The sequence below is a fragment of the Aulonocara stuartgranti genome (assembly GCF_965226115.1).
Source record: "Aulonocara stuartgranti genome assembly, chromosome: 5".
Taxonomy (NCBI): Eukaryota; Metazoa; Chordata; class Actinopteri; order Cichliformes; family Cichlidae; genus Aulonocara; species Aulonocara stuartgranti.
In genome coordinates this window covers 7746451-7764529 of record NC_138943.1, presented here as the reverse complement: position 1 = coordinate 7764529, position 18079 = coordinate 7746451, and the positions used below count along the sequence as shown (strand labels likewise).

Sequence of the window (18079 nt, the reverse complement as noted above, 5' to 3'; positions counted from 1 at the left end):
TTTACTGGCTTGCATTTTTTATAGAAACATGTAGACGTCAATGTAAATGCCCGCCTAAAGGAAACATTTCTAAATAAACATATCTGAAAACATTATCCAAAATCAGTTACTATAATAAAATTTCTAATAAAATTAAAAGGTTGTACATTGAATTTTTTCCTTAAACCTAGCATAATCATTTCTTTATTAAGTCTTGATGGTTGAACTATATATATATATATATATATATATATATATATATATATAAAATGACGCATTAGTGGCTTAAGAATTTTATAAATGTTCCTCCATTTTCATTTCATTTTAATGAATTGAATATTTTACTGCCAAGCAGTGTCATTATCAAGGTCTGGAGATGTGGGTACTGAAGGTACTGAAGATGTGAGTGCTGACAGACATAACATGATGAATTGCACACTCTAAAAAAGCTATACTCTGCACAGCAAATTGCTGCAAAACTGATTGGACAGCGCTGCTGCATACTGCAAACGCAACCCAGGAGTTTCTGAAGGCAAAGAAATGTCATTCTTCAATTCTGAAGTCAATGATTTTTTAGTTTAATAAAAGTCAGAACTCAGGCATCAGTTACCCCTACACAATTCCATTTTATTTTACTTTAACTACCACTTCAAAGAACAGTGAATATAATTTTCGAACAGAATACACTGTCTGTTGATATTAATGGAGAGTCTTCATATCAACATATGACGAACTAGAACTTGAACAGAAACAGAGAAAGAGTGATATGAAACTTTATCTAAAAACTTAACTTTAAAAACAAGAGGAAGTTGGTCTTTTTTTCTGCACCAGTTTACACAATATAGACAGAAACATGTGCTTTACATCTGTACACACTAGGGCTATCTCTAAAACAACTCAGCAGTAAGCTACAGCAAATATTTAAAGCTTTGGCTAGATAGTGAAACTGCTATATTAAAAAAAAATGTTTAGTCCCCTAGTTGGCCTTAATGAAGTGAACTAAAGCGGCATCATTACTAGTTTAAATGACATGGACTCCAAGGATGTAAGCTGAGATGGATTAAATTTCCACATTTAAAAGAAACTAATATTTAGTGTGCCCAGTGACAGACTGGCAACCTGTCCAGGGGGTACTGCCACCCCTTTCCCTATAACAGCTGGGATCTTGTGACCCTGAATTGGATAAGAGAATAGATGGATGGATGAAAATTTAAAACTGAATACCTAGCAAACATATGAGTATCTAAATAATATAATATTTGGTTCTAGGCCTGACACACACCAAGGTAATCATCAACTCACTAGTTTTAATACATACATTTCAAAAGCCAATCAAATTTGATCCCTAATAAAATAGAATCAAACAAGGACGTCAGCCTTCATTCATTTTGGGCCAGACTATCATTGTTACTGCTGGACTTGTCTGTTGTCTGGCTTATCTGTGATTCCTGCTTTTCTGTTCCACATGAAATGCACTCTTTCCAGATCTTTAGATATGCTCTTTTGATTTTTTGTATTTTGAATGCATAGACAACTGGGTTGACAGCTGAGTTAGCATGAGAGAGCACAATCCCAACATTAAAAGCTTGTTTTGGTACCTCACTATTTCCAAAGTGCTGAATACAGTTCATTATGTGGAGAGGGAGCCAGCACAGGGCAAACAAGGCCAGTACCAGAAACAGAGATCCCGCCAGCTGTTTCTCTTTCCTTAAGTAATTGTAAGAATTTCGGGCATGGCTCCCTGGTTTGTCTCGAAGGCTTCTTCTGATTGTGCAAAACACATAGATGTATAAAGCAGTCATTACCAACAGAGGCGTCAATGTGCAGAGAAAAAAGTTGAAATAAACCAGGTATGACATTGGGATGACATCTGTAAACTTGCAAGTTGTATAATTTAAAGTTTCATTCTCGTGCCATCCAAACATAGGAGTAAAGCTGAGAGGAATTGCAGCAAGCCAACATGCTGCTACCACACAACAAGAGAGTCTGTGTGTTACAGTCCTTTTGTACCTATAAGTAAAAAAAATTCCTATTAGTTTCAAACTAATTGTAATTATTTTTAATTACATAAAGTTTTCATAAAGTTATTAGTATGGTGAATGCTTATAAATTAAAGATCTGGTTATGCAGGCCATCCTACCTGATAGGGATACACACCCGAAGGAAACGGTCTACAGCAATAGCTGCAAGGCACAGAACTGAAACAAAAGTCAGCAGGATGACCACACAGCTGATGAAGAGACAGGTCTTGAATGAAGTCTTCACTCGTTCATCCACCACTACAGCCAATGGTATTGCCACGCAACCTACTAGAAAATCAGCCACAGCCAGCGAGACAATAAGGCAGAAGGTTGTCTGCTGAATGTTTCTACTGATCCAAAGGGCCAAAATTACCAGCATGTTACCCAGACAGCAAATAACAGCAATGAGCACTTCCACCACGGTATAAATAGTGTCTTCCTCCTTCATTGTGCGTCCAGTCTGGTTGGTGTGTGCAGGTTAATGGTGCAGCTGCATTATGTGCAAAAAGACTATTATCACCACATCTCCTTCCGGTGAAACATTTGAGGAAGTTTTTTTTCTTAACTTTCAATGACGCTTGTTTTTTTCTTGATGTTTGACCACACACTAAGGTTTTGCATGGTTTTCAATATGCATGTTTTAACGAATGTCTGGTTGCACTTTAATATTTTTCTGGCCTAACAAAAAAGAAAAAGAAACCAAACTGTAGGCATGTTGCATTATGTGGTTTAGAAAAACAGTTTAAAAAAAGAACCCTCATAGTCTTTCTGCTGAGAGGAAATGAGATATATCCTGATATCAACTTGGCCAGATTATACTAAAAACATCTGCTAATAATTATTATAAGTTTACAGAAGCAGCTTTATGTTATATTAGATAAATTACAGGTTTAGCAAAATATAGCAACATAAATATTTTGTCACTCTGTTAGGGAGTCCTTGTTTTGAAAATATCATTCTAGAGCCTGAATGGGTAAGGTGACCAACCCTTAAACAGACCATAAATAAGGTTAGACAAATATGTGATTTTACAACAACTCTCCCCTAAGCTGACAGGAGAGTTGCTGACTGGTATTGGCCAATATGCTTAAAAATGTCATAATGTGAAGTATCAGTACAAATTTTTAACAGTGAAACAGATCTGTACTAAAAACAATTTATTTAAATTACAAAAATGCAGTATAAGAAACTATGTATACTGTGAGCATGCATGGTGACAGTTAAAAAAAAAACAAAAAAAAACATGTTTTGGGAAGTGAGTGATTCTCTCTCTGCTGCAAGTATGTGGTTATAATATAACACATAAAGCCAGAGCACTGTAAAGTGCAGGAGGGGTTCTTTAATTTACCCTAAACCGCCATAACCAGTGTACCAGTCATCTAAATGTACCATGTTCATTGCACCAGTTATTAGGGTCATGCAATATCATACTGTCCATGAAAATACCAATATAAATGTTATGTAACATGCAAGTGCCATGTTGCTATAACAACACCATGCCTTTGTGCTCCCTAGTAAGTGTGCACGACGAGACAAGCCTAGTCGTCAGGGCTTGTCTGAAAGTAACAGCCACAAGGGAGTCTCCAATAATGATAAAAAGTGAGCTACTTCAACAACCCTCAGTTTTATTATGTGACGTTATCATGCACCTCCTGACAAGTGACCAGTTGAATCTATTTGCAAAACTAAAGCATTAAGCATTATGTTATACTTCTATTTAAAATGTCCAGGGAAAGCACTAGACCTAGGCTACCTTTGACTCATACCGTGTGTCTCTACTGTTGCACTATAATGCTGCTGCTTGCACATTGTTTCAATAAACACTACAGTAGCTAATTAAGAAATAAGGATGGAAAACATATTTCATTTACTTGTCTACAAGCTGCGAACACTGATAAAACATTGTTTAGTTTAACATGAGCATGCCAGAGAGGCTTAGACTAAATAAAAATGATCATGATTTCACATTGGAAAGACTAAATAGTTCCACAGTTTAATAATAAACGTTTAATTTTTTTTTAAAGCAAAGATTTTCAGGAGCTTAAAGATTTAATGAATCCAGAGAACTCGAAAAACCTTAAAATCATATTGAATGGCAATCATCGACTTGTGAAGCACTGCATTAGCAACAAAAAGGATTCTGGAGAAATCAATGCATGTGCTCTGAAACAGTTCTGAACACATTTCCATTATTGTTCATTTAACATAAATAATAATGCAAGTATTTAATGGCTGAGCACAAAACTGTCAGGATCTGTGTGCAGCAAGCAGGAAAGTAGGCCCCAAATGCAGACTCGTGAAAGTGAAACTTAAGCTAAAAACCCACAGCTTTATTTTTGGCATAGGTCAAAACAAAACCTGAACTGGGGCAGCTAGAAATTGAGTTAGAAACAGAGCACACAAGCCAGACTGAGGGTGTGAAAAATCAATGCAACAATGAATAGGAACACACTTCAAAATACTACTCTTCTTAATTTATTAAAATATTTAGATCCAAGTTTAATATTTAATATTACAGTTTGCCTTTTCTTAGAAGCTAAAATACTGCTTGACTGTCAATAACATTGTTTGTAATGCAATGAAGAACCAGCATATCAACCCTGAGTGATCAGTTGATCTGGGTTAAACTATACCTCAACTTTAAAAATATAAAAACAAAGCCCGCTCCAAGAAAACAATATTGTACATTCAAGGTAGGGTATAAAGCAGATTCTAGACCCATAGGCTGTCTCTTGTGTTCTGCATTAATTAGTATTTTTCAGAGTAGGAAATAAGTACAACTAGCATCTTGCTAATGCTATTAGCATAACATTAGCTATCTTATTTTCAAAATCAGACTTTTTCCAAATATCCAAAATACATAAAATTTAAATTGGCATTCTGGTCTACATATAAATACATAAAATGCGACAATATTTGCGAACAGTTAAGTAGTGTCACATCGAAACGTCAGGAGACGGTAGGGTTGCCAACTCCCTGAAAAATAAATAAGGGACACCTCGTGGCCAGGGCCGGGCGACCCAGTTGTCTTCACCCTTCCCAGTGTGGTGAATTTTCTAGCTCTTTTTTTGTGTGTGAAATTATTTTTTTAACCCTTTGACTTGAATTTGATTTAAGTAGATGTGTATTCTTTGTGATATGAACACATGTGAAACAAATGATCATTTAGCCATTTATTTTTAGCTCAAAATGACAACATTAACACAATAAAACAGGTCTCCTTCTTAAACAGAAGCCTGTCATGCTTAACTTTTGAGAATATAAGTAAATCTTTCTTTAAAAGAACTCTGTCCTGCTTAACTTAAAATAATAGAAAACAATAGAAAGAAAAACATTCTTGTAACAGTGCACATTTAGTGCATTTAGTACAATCGGCTTCAGTTGAAATATTATTTCAGCTTTTCTAATGCTAATCAGCTGCTCCTGTTTGTAAACCCGCTTGTTCCCATGATTACGCATCTTAACTCATCATCATTATTCATCTATGTATTACTTTTATGTATTAGTCATCTATTTGTTGTAATCATCTATCCTTGCAGTTGTTTATTACACAAAATAAATTATATTATCACACTTCTGGCCACATAGCGCTGATATTCATTGCACATGCCCATATTAACTTTTTCCAGCCAGGTGTTTTCCTTTTCCCATTCTTCCCTTTCTCTGAGGGGAACAAACATTGCTGCTCTAATGCTGGGCTCACACTGTGCGGTTTTAGGCCCACTTTGAGCCGATTTTTGAGTGATCGGACCGATTTTGGCCTTCATCGTGCATCGTGTAGTATACGTGGGGTAACGAGAAGTGATTAACACCTCACGACCAGCTCCCGATCATCAATCGCTCGTGAGGGTCTCATCACAGCCGCTCACACTGCTCGCGCGCAAACACGTAAACGTTGGTGTAAAAGATGGAGCAGCACGGCTGTGCAGCGTGTGATCTGGACACAAGCGATGGAGGCACAACTTGTAGAACTTTGGAAAGCTCATCCGAGCCTTTTCGATGTGGCATCACAAAATTATCACGACCACAACAACCGTGAAAACAGTTGGATTTACACTGCTGCTCAATCACAGCTGCCTGATCATGTTTTTCATTAGCAATTTAGCAAAGTTGATGGTGGTGGTGTGTGTGTCTGTGTGAGTGTAAGACGGAGAGAGAGAGCGCGACAGATTTTCTGTTATAACCTTCGTGTTATGGAGGCACAGTGTGAGCACTCAGGTCGCATCAGAGCATCGGGCGGTATAGTGTGAGACCTGCATCGTGACCTACCAACTTCTAACCCCTGCGAGTCAATCGTGCAGTTTGAGCAGGAGCTGAATAACGTGACTGAAAAAATCGCACAGTGTTTGCCCAGCTTTAGGTGTACTGTCATCCGAGACTTGCACCGCCGTGTCGGCGTTTGTTCCCCTGTTGGCCATGCTTCTTGTTGTGGTCATCTGTTGTCTTCCGGTATTTTCTCCGTAAGCGACCTTTCCTCGACCAATGAGATGAGCGGTAATCTGAATTGTCATACTCGAATTGTCATAAGTGTGCTGTCAGCTCATTGGTCACAAAGCAGGAGAGGGGCTGGGAATTATGTTTTCAAACAAAGCGTTAATTCCATTAAAAGTTATAGACTACTTTTGATTCTCACTGTATTACGGGACAAAGTGCGTCCCTTATTAGCTCAATACAGGACGTGTACTTTTGTTTCGAAATACGGGGCGATTCCGTATTTTAAGGGACGGTTGGCAACCCTAGGAGACGGATTAAACAAACGATATTGCTAATAGTTGCATGAAAGATTTAGGAGTCTTTCATAAATAAAAAGTACTATTAGCCACAACTGGTAATGAGTGCTTGCAGTCACAAGAGGCTGCTGTTGCTGGCACTTGCTTTGGAGCAGTGTAGGAGGAGGGACAGCAGTTCTAACAACAGAGTGAAGAGATGGAGAAAGGTTGTAAGAAAATAAATGGAAGAACATAATTAGGAAGGGAGAGATTCAAGGATACAAGTAAAATGATTTGCTACCTCCACCTGTTCATTTTGTTTCCCTTTTATTCCCCCCCCCCATCTACAGCATAATCCGACTTAGTGGTGTGTGTTTCACCTGAAAACTCAGCTAAATGATTATGCCAGAGTGAAATAAATTCTACATTGCACCGGGATGCTTGATGAGGATGTTGAGAATAATTTTGTTGATTGATACCGGTAATAGAAGTGTTACTGTCATGTAATCCCTGTGGCACATGTGGAAGCGGATCCCTGCAAGGCCATAATCAAATTTATTTTTTCTGTTTATAGGTAATGATGGTTTGTGCATAATGCAGGTTGTGGAGCAATCAGGTGGCTGATTTCATTGTACAGCCTGTGACAGATTGGGACAAAAATATTTTGTGTAAAGAAATTTAACAAGTCTTCACTATGTTTGATAAATGTATCGCCACTACAGAGGAATTTGTAGTATGTTCAATATGGGCTGTGCACTGTTATGTGTGACAGAATAACTGCCTTACTTACTGTGGTGCAATTCACAGATTAAAGGGGCTCTTTTTTATTTTCATAGTACCTCATGTGAGACAGCATAAATAATAGGGCAACATACTAATCAATCTTTTGGTGTGAGGTACACTTCAAGACCGCCTAAACCAAGACCAAGACAGACCGAGTCAAGACTAAGACAAAGTCAAGACGAGACCAAGACAGAGACCGAGACAAAAAAGTCTTTAAACTGCAGCCAGATGCTGCTTCGTTTACGGGTGTCAGGCATATTTATGTGTTTTTGCGATGCACTCGCACAGCCCTGCTCACCGCTGTCTACTGTCTCACTCACTTACTGAGAGGACAGACGGACTCTCCACTTGAGTGTCGCATCTCTCACCCTCTCTGTTTTTCACATAATGATAATATCCCATATCCTCACATGTGATTGGCCACAATATGGAGGGATTGAAGTATAGCTGAGCCACTGTGTGAGAGCTGAGCAGCAAAAGGAAATTGAGTGGGGCTTTTGCGTATGACACATTATCGAACATTACGTTGTGTGTCATGGATACTGTTGACTCCAAATCTCCCGACCACTATATCGATCTGAGACATCAAGACCGAGACAGCGAGACCAAGACAAGACCGAAGTCCGTCAAGACCAACACAAGACCAAGACCACATAAAAGTGGCCTTGAGACCGATCTCGAGACCACTTTTACGTGACTTTACAAGACCGGTCTCGAGACATCCAACTCTAGTGTGAGGCGAAGAAAGAAGCCTGTAAAACCAATGCGTGACAACTTGATGGGGATAGATAACCATGACTTTGAATAAATAAATAATGGAACCAAATACATGTTTCTTAGGCATGTTACATTAGCTTTTAATAACCACATTGCCACTAAGGAATATTTTAACTTTACTGGACTGTTTCACGAGAAAAAGAGGGAACAAGGAAACTGTCATAAGGATATGGATAAACAACAACAGGGTTCTATGTTACAGTACTCTGTATTCACGGTTATTTCCTCAGTACTGATAATGTGTATAGATTGATTATGGAGTGACAGAGGCCTGTAAGTCTGATTCAGTGTTTTCTCACAAATGTCCTAATGCATACACTCAGGCCTGAGATTTTAGGCAACCGGCCAAAACAACATCCAGAGTCATCGCTTTCTTTAAAGTGAAGTGATCTTACTGAATATACTTATGGGCAGACATTCAATCTGCTTGCTTAAGCAACTAAAGACCATCTCAGTGATTGCTCGCTCAGTAATGCTGCCAAAGTCTTTGCATCCTTGGATGGACAATTAAATTAAGCTTTATAAGTAAATGAAGTTTTTTCTACTACCTGTGGGTAATTCATGTTATAGAAAAGCAGTTCAAAAGAAAGACCTGGGAAACAGTTTGTGTTTTAAACTTCAAACAGTCAAATGTTTATTAGTTTATTTCCACATAAATGTGCATTCTTACATTTAAGCTGCTCTAAACTTAAGAGGTATTTGCAGTGACTGATTGGAATTATATCTGTAAGTGAAACGAGCAATACAAGAGAACTTGACCTGTCAAATTGTCTTTGTTTATATAAATCTCTCTTTGGAAACAAATGATAAGCATTTCAGGTGTTTTCTTTATTAATTTATGCAGTATAATAAATATACTATTAACTTGGTTTTCCTGTTAGCCAAATTTTGGTTACTAATGTTGGCTAGTAATAATTTCTGCATTAGCAAACATTGTGACTAATGCTAACTGAATGCTCAGACCATGCCATTGGTCAGTTGCAATGTTGATCCTGGACCAATGATGATGTAGGAACAATACAAACACAGGGATATCAGATCATTCGTATGTATTTGTATGCTAGCAATAATTTCCACCTACAGTGGGGCAAAAAAGTATTTAGTCAGCCACCGATTGTGCAAGTTCCCCCACTTAAAATGATGACAGAGGTCAGTAATTTGCACCAGAGGTACACTTCAACTGTGAGAGACAGAATGTGAAAAAAAAATCCATGAATCCACATGGTAGGATTTGTAAAGAATTTATTCGTAAATTAGGGTGGAAAATAAGTATTTGGTCACCTCAAACAAGGAAAATCTCTGGCTCTCACAGACCTGTAACGTCTTCTGTAAGAAGCTTTTCTGTCCCCCACTCTTTACCTGTATGAATGGCACCTGTTTGAACTCATCATCTGTATAAAAGACACCTGTCCACAGCCTCAAACAGTCAGACTCCAAACTCCGCCATGGCCAAGACCAAAGAGCTTTCGAAGGACACCAGGAAAAGTATTGTAGACCTGCACCAGACTGGGAAGAGTGAATCTACAATAGGCAAGCAGCTTGGTGTGAAAAAATCAACTGTGGGAGCAATCATCAGAAAATGGAAGACATACAAGACCACTGATAATCTCCCTCGATCTGGGGCTCCACGCAAGATCTCATCCCGTGGGGTCAAAATGATCATGAGAACGGTGAGCAAAGATCCCAGAACCACACGGGGGGACCTGGTGAATGACCTGCAGAGAGCTGGGACCAAAGTAACAAAGGTCACCATCAGTAACACACTACAACGGCAGGGAATCAAATCCCGCAGTGCCAGACGTGTTCCGCTGCTGAAGCCAGTGCATGTCCAGGCCCGTCTGAAGTTTGCCAGAGAGCACATGGATGATACAGCAGAGGATTGGGAGAATGTCATGTGGTCAGATGAAACCAAAGTAGAACTTTTTGGTATAAACTCAACTCGTCGTGTTTGGAGGAAGAAGAATACTGAGTTGCATCCCAAGAACACCATACCTACTGTGAAGCATGGGGGTGGAAACATCATGCTATGGGGCTGTTTTTCTGCCAAGGGGACAGGACGACTGATCCGTGTTAAGGACAGAATGAATGGGGCCATGTATCGTGAGATTTTGAGCCAAAACCTCCTTCCATCAGTGAGAACTTTGAAGATGAAACGAGGCTGGGTCTTCCAACATGACAATGATCCAAAACACACCGCCCGGGCAACAAAGGAGTGGCTCCGTAAGAAGCATTTGAAAGTCCTGAAGTGGCCTAGCCAGTCTCCAGACCTCAACCCCATAGAAAATCTGTGGCGGGAGTTGAAAGTCCGTGTTGCTCGGCGACATCACTGCTCTCGAGAAGATCTGCATGGAGGAATGGGCCAAAATACCAGCTACTGTGTGTGCAAACCTGGTGAAGACCTATAGTAAACGTTTGACCTCTGTAACATAACCTTTGTTGGCAATAACAAAGTATTGAGTTGTATTTTTGTTATTGACCAAATACTTATTTTCCACCCTAATTTACGAATAAATTCTTTACAAATCCTACCATGTGGATTCATGGATTTTTTTTTCACATTCTGTCTCTCACAGTTGAAGTGTACCTCTGGTGCAAATTACTGACCTCTGTCATCATTTTAGGTGGGGGAACTTGCACAATCGGTGGCTGACTAAATACTTTTTTGCCCCACTGTATACAGTCTATGAATGCCATTTGCTAAGCTGGCTAAAATAAGCTGGTAATGTAGCACTCCACACCCTGATCCAAAGTGGGTCAAAGGCATGCCAGGTAGGCTTTATGCCAGTGTGCCAACACATGAAAAGCCAGAACTACAGGCAAGACATTTCAGGCATTGCTGCAGTAGTATTTTCTTAGAGGATTTTTATTACATTCTAGAAAGCACTTCAACTTTGGTTGTAGGCTGATATATGTAAATCATTTTATAATACCATATTGTACCACTTCATTTATAAAGCACTTTTAGAAAACAACAAGAGGGCTGACCAAAAAGCAGAAAGGGTAAGAGATGCAGAAAAACAAAAGAGCTGTAGAAGTTAAACAATAAAATAGTACATAAAAAGTATCTCAGAATAACTGTTAATATCTCTCACTGGGTCAAAGGTCAGGGAGTAAAACTGTTTTTTTTAAACAAAAAAAAACCCCAAAAAGAGAGTGACAGAGTGAGAGTGATATATGGGTACAGCAGTTCAGACAGATAAAAGGGAGCACAACTGTTAAGAGACTTTAAACAACTAAATGGATTTTAAAATGGATTTGTAAACAAACCGGATGCCAGTGAAGGAAAGCTAAAATTGGAGTGATGTGCTCTCGCTTGCACCAATACTTTGAGTGGCAGTTTTTTTTTGCACGAGCTCTAGGAGAGCAATACAAGGCTGGCTAATTCAGATAAAAATTGCACTGCAGTAATAGAGATTAGACATTTTGAAAGCATGCCTTAATGTTTCAAGGTGAGTTTCGACAGGATATTAGCACCATACAAGGTAAGATAAAATGAGTTCTAATGCAGAGCCATCTTGAGGTTAAAGCTCGCTATTATTAAGCCCTTTTGACAGTATTTCCTGCCAGTTATTACAGACCGCAGTTCCTCTCAAAAACCGCAAACACACACACACACACACACACACACACACACAGATACACACTTAATGCAAGTGAAACTCTTGCTGCAGGATGCTGCAGGAATCAAAGTCCCTCCCCTTGATTTTATGACTTGTGAGAGAGTGAGTTGGTGAGAGCGAGAGAGTAGAGGACGTAGAAGAGTGGTGATGCAGGGTATCCAGTCCTGTCCAGAGCTTGAATGACATTCTGAGGTTCAGTTCTTCACCATGCCACCATGAACATAAGCTCCACTCACTGTGAAAATGGCACAAATAGGAAATTCCTCCAGTCAGGTAAGGAACATAAATAATGATAAATGGAAAGTCTGAACTAAATGTATTTCTTTAAGATAAGTGGGATCTGTGAAGTGTAATAATGACTTCCTGTCCTGTCCAACCTCACGAGCACATGGATATGGTGTACATCTCCATTGAGACCACTATTGCTCTGGCCTCTGTGGTGGGGAATGTACTGGTGGTGCTGGTGGTGTATGAAAACCGGGCTCTCCGCAACGCAACCTTCTGCTTCATTGTGTCTCTGGCCATGGCTGACATCGCTGTGGGACTTTTGGTCATCCCTCTAGCTATCGTTATCAGTGTGGGATATTACACTCAGTTCTACACATGCCTCTTCCTGTCTTGCCTGATTCTGATGATCACCCAGAGCTCCATCTTTTCCCTACTGGCAATAGCCATCGACAGATATCTGCGAGTCAAAATTCCTACCAGGTGAGGAACTGATTTAAAAGCAGTTGTTTGTGTGTTTGTTTTTTTATTGTTATTTGTTTTATCTGAAAAGGTAAAAATAAATTAATTGGAATAAAGTAGTGAAAGTTGAGAATTACAGTATCAATGTAGTAAATCATGATCTGTTTACATTAAGAAGAACTCAATATTCATAGCAGAACACCATAGGAAACTGATGTCAGCATCCTCCTTGACCGATAAAGACTGCCTGATCCAGTCCATTGCAGCTTTCCTGTCCAAAATTAATCATGCAAATTAGTCATCCACTGATCTAGGTTCTGTACAATATTCATCCTACTTATAAGCATAAATTTATTTCACAAACATTTTAATTGATATCACATTACAGGGCTCTAGACTAACTTTTTGACATGGGCGCACCGGTATGCCTAACTTTAAAAATTTAGGCGTACCGGCACAAAAGTTAGGTGCACTCAAATTTTTCAACCGCATCGCTTAACACCGCAGTTTTACATGTGCACTTTCTTTGGGGGGGGGAAGTCCATACAGACAATATTAATTTCTAAATTATTAACTAACAAACTTGTGCTTAAAGTGCTTTGTCAATATTGTAGAAAATGTTAAAAACTTAATCATCATCTTGGCCTCCTCTGACAACCTGTTTGCTGCTGTCTGCTGCTGAAAGGCCGTGGGGAGAGGGGACACTTGGGCAGTGCATTTACTGCAGCATATAATGTGTTTTCTGGATACACTGTGCTTTTTCAGCATTCAAATATTGATGGCACCGTGTCAGAGCACTGGCTATGAATTTCAGACAGATCAGGCCTTAACTTAACAAAAAAGTTATCAATAGTTCTTTTCATCTTTTCTTATTACCCACAGCTACAGTACATCCACTTCTCTCAGGCCTAGGCTGCTCACTAGGGCTGAGTATCATCACTGATTTCTATAATCCATTCAATTCCGGTTCTCAAAGTCCTGATTTGATTCAATTTAGCCTCAGACAGTCAGAAATATTATAATTCTGATCATTTATCAGTACTGATACACATGAGACTTCATCAGAATTGTGAAAATCACAGCAGATGCCTTTGTGTGAAAGTAACTGAGAATAAAACACAGGAAAACATGAAGGAGATTTTCCTGGTCTGGCTTTTTATAGCAGATAACCTTAAAAATATTCTGCAATTTTGCATAATTTTAAGAAATTTAAATTTCTTCAGTATTGAACAGCAGAAATTAGGCTTTCTTGTCCGAGGTCATTTAAGTGAAAAAAGAAAAAGCGCTGTAAACAACGCTAGACTGGTGGGTAATAAGCGAATGAATAATGCAGAAAACAGATTTGAGACGGGAAACTGTTCCTGAAGTACAGAGAGAGAGAGAGAGAGCTGTGCAGGAAGTGTGATTTTTATCGTGGTGGAAGCAAAACAGCAAAAGTCAGAGGGAATTCATGACGACATTGATCAAATGTGAAGCGCAGTTTGCTGCTTCTTTTGCTGCAGGCTCGGTGAATTTTGGTTGGAGAGAGGCAAAACCTGCAGCTCAGAATCAGCGCAAAAAGACGTAAACACAGCGCGGACCCGAAGAATCGCTAAGCTCCGACAGCGTGTCCGTGTTCAGGCCGTCGGGTGAGAAAGCCGAGAAAGACGAAGCTGATTCTGATGTGTTGGGTCCGCTCCGTGTTTAGGTCTTTGTGTGGAATCCGTTAATGAATTGATATCGCTTTATTCAAGCTACTCACCTCTCTCTTCCACCTGCACTTTCAACTGGACCACGGCCAATCAGAGAGGTCCCGCCCCTGACTATCTCTGATTGGTTTAGTCCACGATAGGGGCATAATGTGTGTCTGTTGTTGACCACACGGAGAGTTACAGAGATTTTTTTTTTGTTACCGGAACAGTTGGTCGCACCTGTGCGACCAAATATTTATTTTTAGTCGCACCACTGAAAAATTTGGTCGCATTTGCGACCAAATTGGTCGCACTCTAGAGCCCTGCATTATATAGCATGTGTCTTTTGAACTTGAACTAGCAGAACATATGGTGTTAATCTCTTTTTAATTGTCTTTAGAGTCAGAGAGCCTAATATGTGCTCAATCGAGTGAATTAGGTTCTCCATCTTCATGACTGATATACAGCACCATATATCTTTGCAAGGTTTAATGCAAATAAAAACCTTTTAAGCAAATTAAAATGTTCCTGTCTATGTAAACAACTGACAGAGGTAGCATTTTTATGAAAGCTGGCGGTCTACCACACAACATTTTTATATATCAGTTGGATCCTGATGTCAAGTGTCAGTTGTGAAAACTTTGAAAAATCTCAAAGGCTGACATTGGACCAATGAAACACTATAACTATAGTACTCATATGCGCATTTAGGTGAATCGGAAACCTGTCTTTTCTTTTTCATCATACTGCGCAGGTACAGCATCATAGTGACTAATGGGCGAGCGTTCGTGGCAATTTGTCTCTGTTGGATTCTTTCCTTCCTCACTGGATTGGTTCCGATGATTGGCTGGAATAACCGGGATACCGCAAACCGCAGCAACGCCAGTGAAATATGCTGCCAGTTCACCGCTGTTATAAGGATGGACTATATGGTGTACTTTAATTTCTTTGTCTGTGTGGCACCACCACTGCTGATAATGATCACTCTGTATGTGGAGATCTTTAGGGTCATACGGAAGCAACTTAACCGCCGTGCTGAGGCCACCTGTGATGGAGACAAGTACTTCCGGAAGGAGCTGAAACTAGCCAAATCGTTGGCCTTGGTGGTGTTTCTCTTTGCTTTGTGCTGGCTCCCAATACATATCATGAACTGCGTGACTTTATTTTGCCCAAATTGTATCAATCCGATAGCCTCAAAGGTAGGGATTTTCATGTCCCATGTAAACTCGGCTCTTAACCCGCTGGTTTATGCATTCAAGATGAAGCATTTCCGTGCCACACTCATCCAAATCATTCGCCGCTGCATGTTATGTAAACCCTTAGAAGCGACCGCATACCCTACAAGCACAGTAGTCCTAAATTAGAGAGTGAATTTAAGTGTAAAAAAAGGACTGCGATATTTCTGTTCTTGGTTTCCAGTGATGGTGTATCAACAATACTAATGGGATTACATGATATATGGAACTGATAAGGAAAATAAACCCATTAGCTGGAATAACACAGCACTTCACTGAGTCTTGGGAAACACCCATATCTTAACCATTTACATTTCTGTGAGTTTCATTAGAATAAACCAAGGTTGCAGTGAGAAAAACTGAAAGAAAATTATATCTTCATCAGTCTGGCATTTGATTTGTTTTGTTTTTGTTATTAAGTTCTTTCCTTACTGATTCATATTGATTTTTTTAATCATTGTAATGTGCTGTAGATAAACATCATAAATGATGCATTCAATATTTCATGCTCAGAATGCTTCAAAGTGGAAACAAGAGATGTATTTCCCATTTTAACAAAATACATTCTACTCAGTGAGATGTTGCAGGTATGTCTTAGACATCGCCAAAGTTATTATATTTCAAGGACATTATCCATGTTTGTGTGAAAGCCAGTGGCATTCCATAGTGGGCGAAATATTGCAATATGTGCCAAAGTGGTCGACTGACTTATAAATGAGATTAGATTCATTGCAAAGATTGAATTTGGAAAACCACATACTAGATGCTTGATGAGTCACATGAACACAGTCAGAAGAGTGAAGAGATTTACTGGCATAATATCAATACAGAGTGCAGTTTGTTCTCTGGGTTTCACATAAACAGTTCAATATATGCTGAGATGAAAAGGCTCTGCCTTGAATGCAAATTAATCAATTCAGGCACTACACCAAATGAGACAAAAACTCTGCCAATATCAAAGCCTTTCAGCCATAAGTCTTTATCATAGGATGCAGGGACTTCCTCAGCGAATTCACATAGTTGAGGCCATATTTCACAAGCTGTGGCAGAATGGTGAAAAGGCTCTGGCGCATTTAAAGAAATTAACAACAGAGCATTATGCTCAAGTGATTTATTCCAACTCCAAGGCTAAAGCTTCTGCTAAAGCCGCATCGGTTCTGCATCGTCATCAGTTTGACCTCAGGACTACATCCACTCAGTACTTAATACATAAAAGCGGTATAATCCTTTTAGAATATTAAATGATTTTCCATTTGATATGCTCAGAACACCAGGCTTTGTGTTAAAACAATGGGGTTCAAAAAGGTATTTAATTATCGCTCAACATGTCAATATGTACTATATATTACCATCTCTAACCTTCATCCTCGCTGAGGGATTTGAAACTGCTGAGTGTGGTCTAATCCCCAGCACTCATCTTAGAGAAGCAGGTGCCGCATAACCAACCTGGCATTTACTGCCTTTGCACCACACAGCCCTGTGAGCACTGGCCTAACAATATCTACAGTAGAGAGGTAAAAGCATGGTGTAAGTAGGAAGTGTCTATCGTGACTTCATCACACAGAAACTGAAATCTTCGCAAGGTAAGACTATTTATATGTATATTTGGAGAAACATTTAAGGCTTCTACAAAACACTATCACTACATCAGTTTGCAAAATCATTTCTTACGTTTGCTTTTTTAACATTTTCAAGCAGCAACAGAATTTTGCATGCCCAACCAACTATAAGATGGCTGACACTCATAGAGAAGGAGAGGAACAAGGGGAAGAACAAGATCTAGAGGCTCCAGAAGAAGAGATGGATGACGAACATAATGCCTTGCTACACTTAAGCAAATACCGTGAAGCTCAGTTTGCAAAACCGTGGGAGCAGTGGACCTTCAGAGATAAAGCAAACTATTACATGGACCGCATCTTCCTTGGGCTTTTGGTCACTTTTTTGGTCATTTTTATTGGAGAATGTGGCTATAAAGTCTGGTACTTGACAAACGTGAATGCGATTGTGGAGTTTGTTTCAGATTTGGTGGTCTTTTTGTTCGATTGGCTCTTCACGCAGGACAGACAGGAGCAGGTGGCTGAACTATAGGCTGCAATGAAAGGATTACTTGATTTTGTCTTTTTTTGTGTGTATTTTCTGCAATGTTTAAAACACAAAAGATCACTAGAGAATTTGTCTGCATCTTAGTAAGGAATTTTTGTAATATTACCAGTACCTGAGCACTATTTCTGATCATTTTTGATGGAAGTAAACATATTGAATGAGCTGTCTCACTGTCATGCACTTCAATGATTTGTACCATGTGGTTTTTCCCCCAAACCAACTATGTAATTAAAAAAATTATTAATTTCAGCTATGATTTATGAATGACAACTGCTATAACTATGTTAGTTTCTGTTACAGGCTAATTAATATGTTAATATATTTTAAAGTTGGAACATTGAAACATGCAGTGCAAATGCTTTGAAGAGTGCTGTAAAGCTGATTTAAAGGACTAATTTTTTAAGTGCCAATTCCTGTTTAATTCTCAATTTCCTTTACTCCTTAACATTTAGATGCATTTTATTAGATATCATGTTACATTTTTATTTATATATA

General features: G+C 39.0%; 2 protein-coding genes across 2 annotated transcripts; one reads left to right on the top strand and one right to left on the bottom strand.

Moving 5' to 3' along the window:
- Positions 1-312: 312 nt before the first annotated feature.
- LOC309707558 (adenosine receptor A1-like) lies at positions 313-9316 on the bottom strand. The gene is made up of 2 exons (XM_082534952.1): positions 2120-9316; positions 313-1989 (listed from the first exon to the last, which is right to left on the bottom strand). Exons 1-2 carry the CDS (start codon positions 2446-2448, stop codon positions 1359-1361), a joined length of 960 nt encoding a protein of 319 aa, XP_082391078.1. The 5' UTR covers positions 2449-9316; the 3' UTR covers positions 313-1358.
- Positions 9317-12076: 2760 nt separating this feature from the next.
- LOC309707556 (adenosine receptor A1) lies at positions 12077-17833 on the top strand. The gene is made up of 4 exons (XM_082534950.1): positions 12077-12162; positions 12275-12597; positions 15001-17064; positions 17180-17833. Exons 1-3 carry the CDS (start codon positions 12133-12135, stop codon positions 15608-15610), a joined length of 963 nt encoding a protein of 320 aa, XP_082391076.1. The 5' UTR covers positions 12077-12132; the 3' UTR covers positions 15611-17064; positions 17180-17833.
- The last annotated feature ends 246 nt before the right edge of the window (positions 17834-18079 follow it).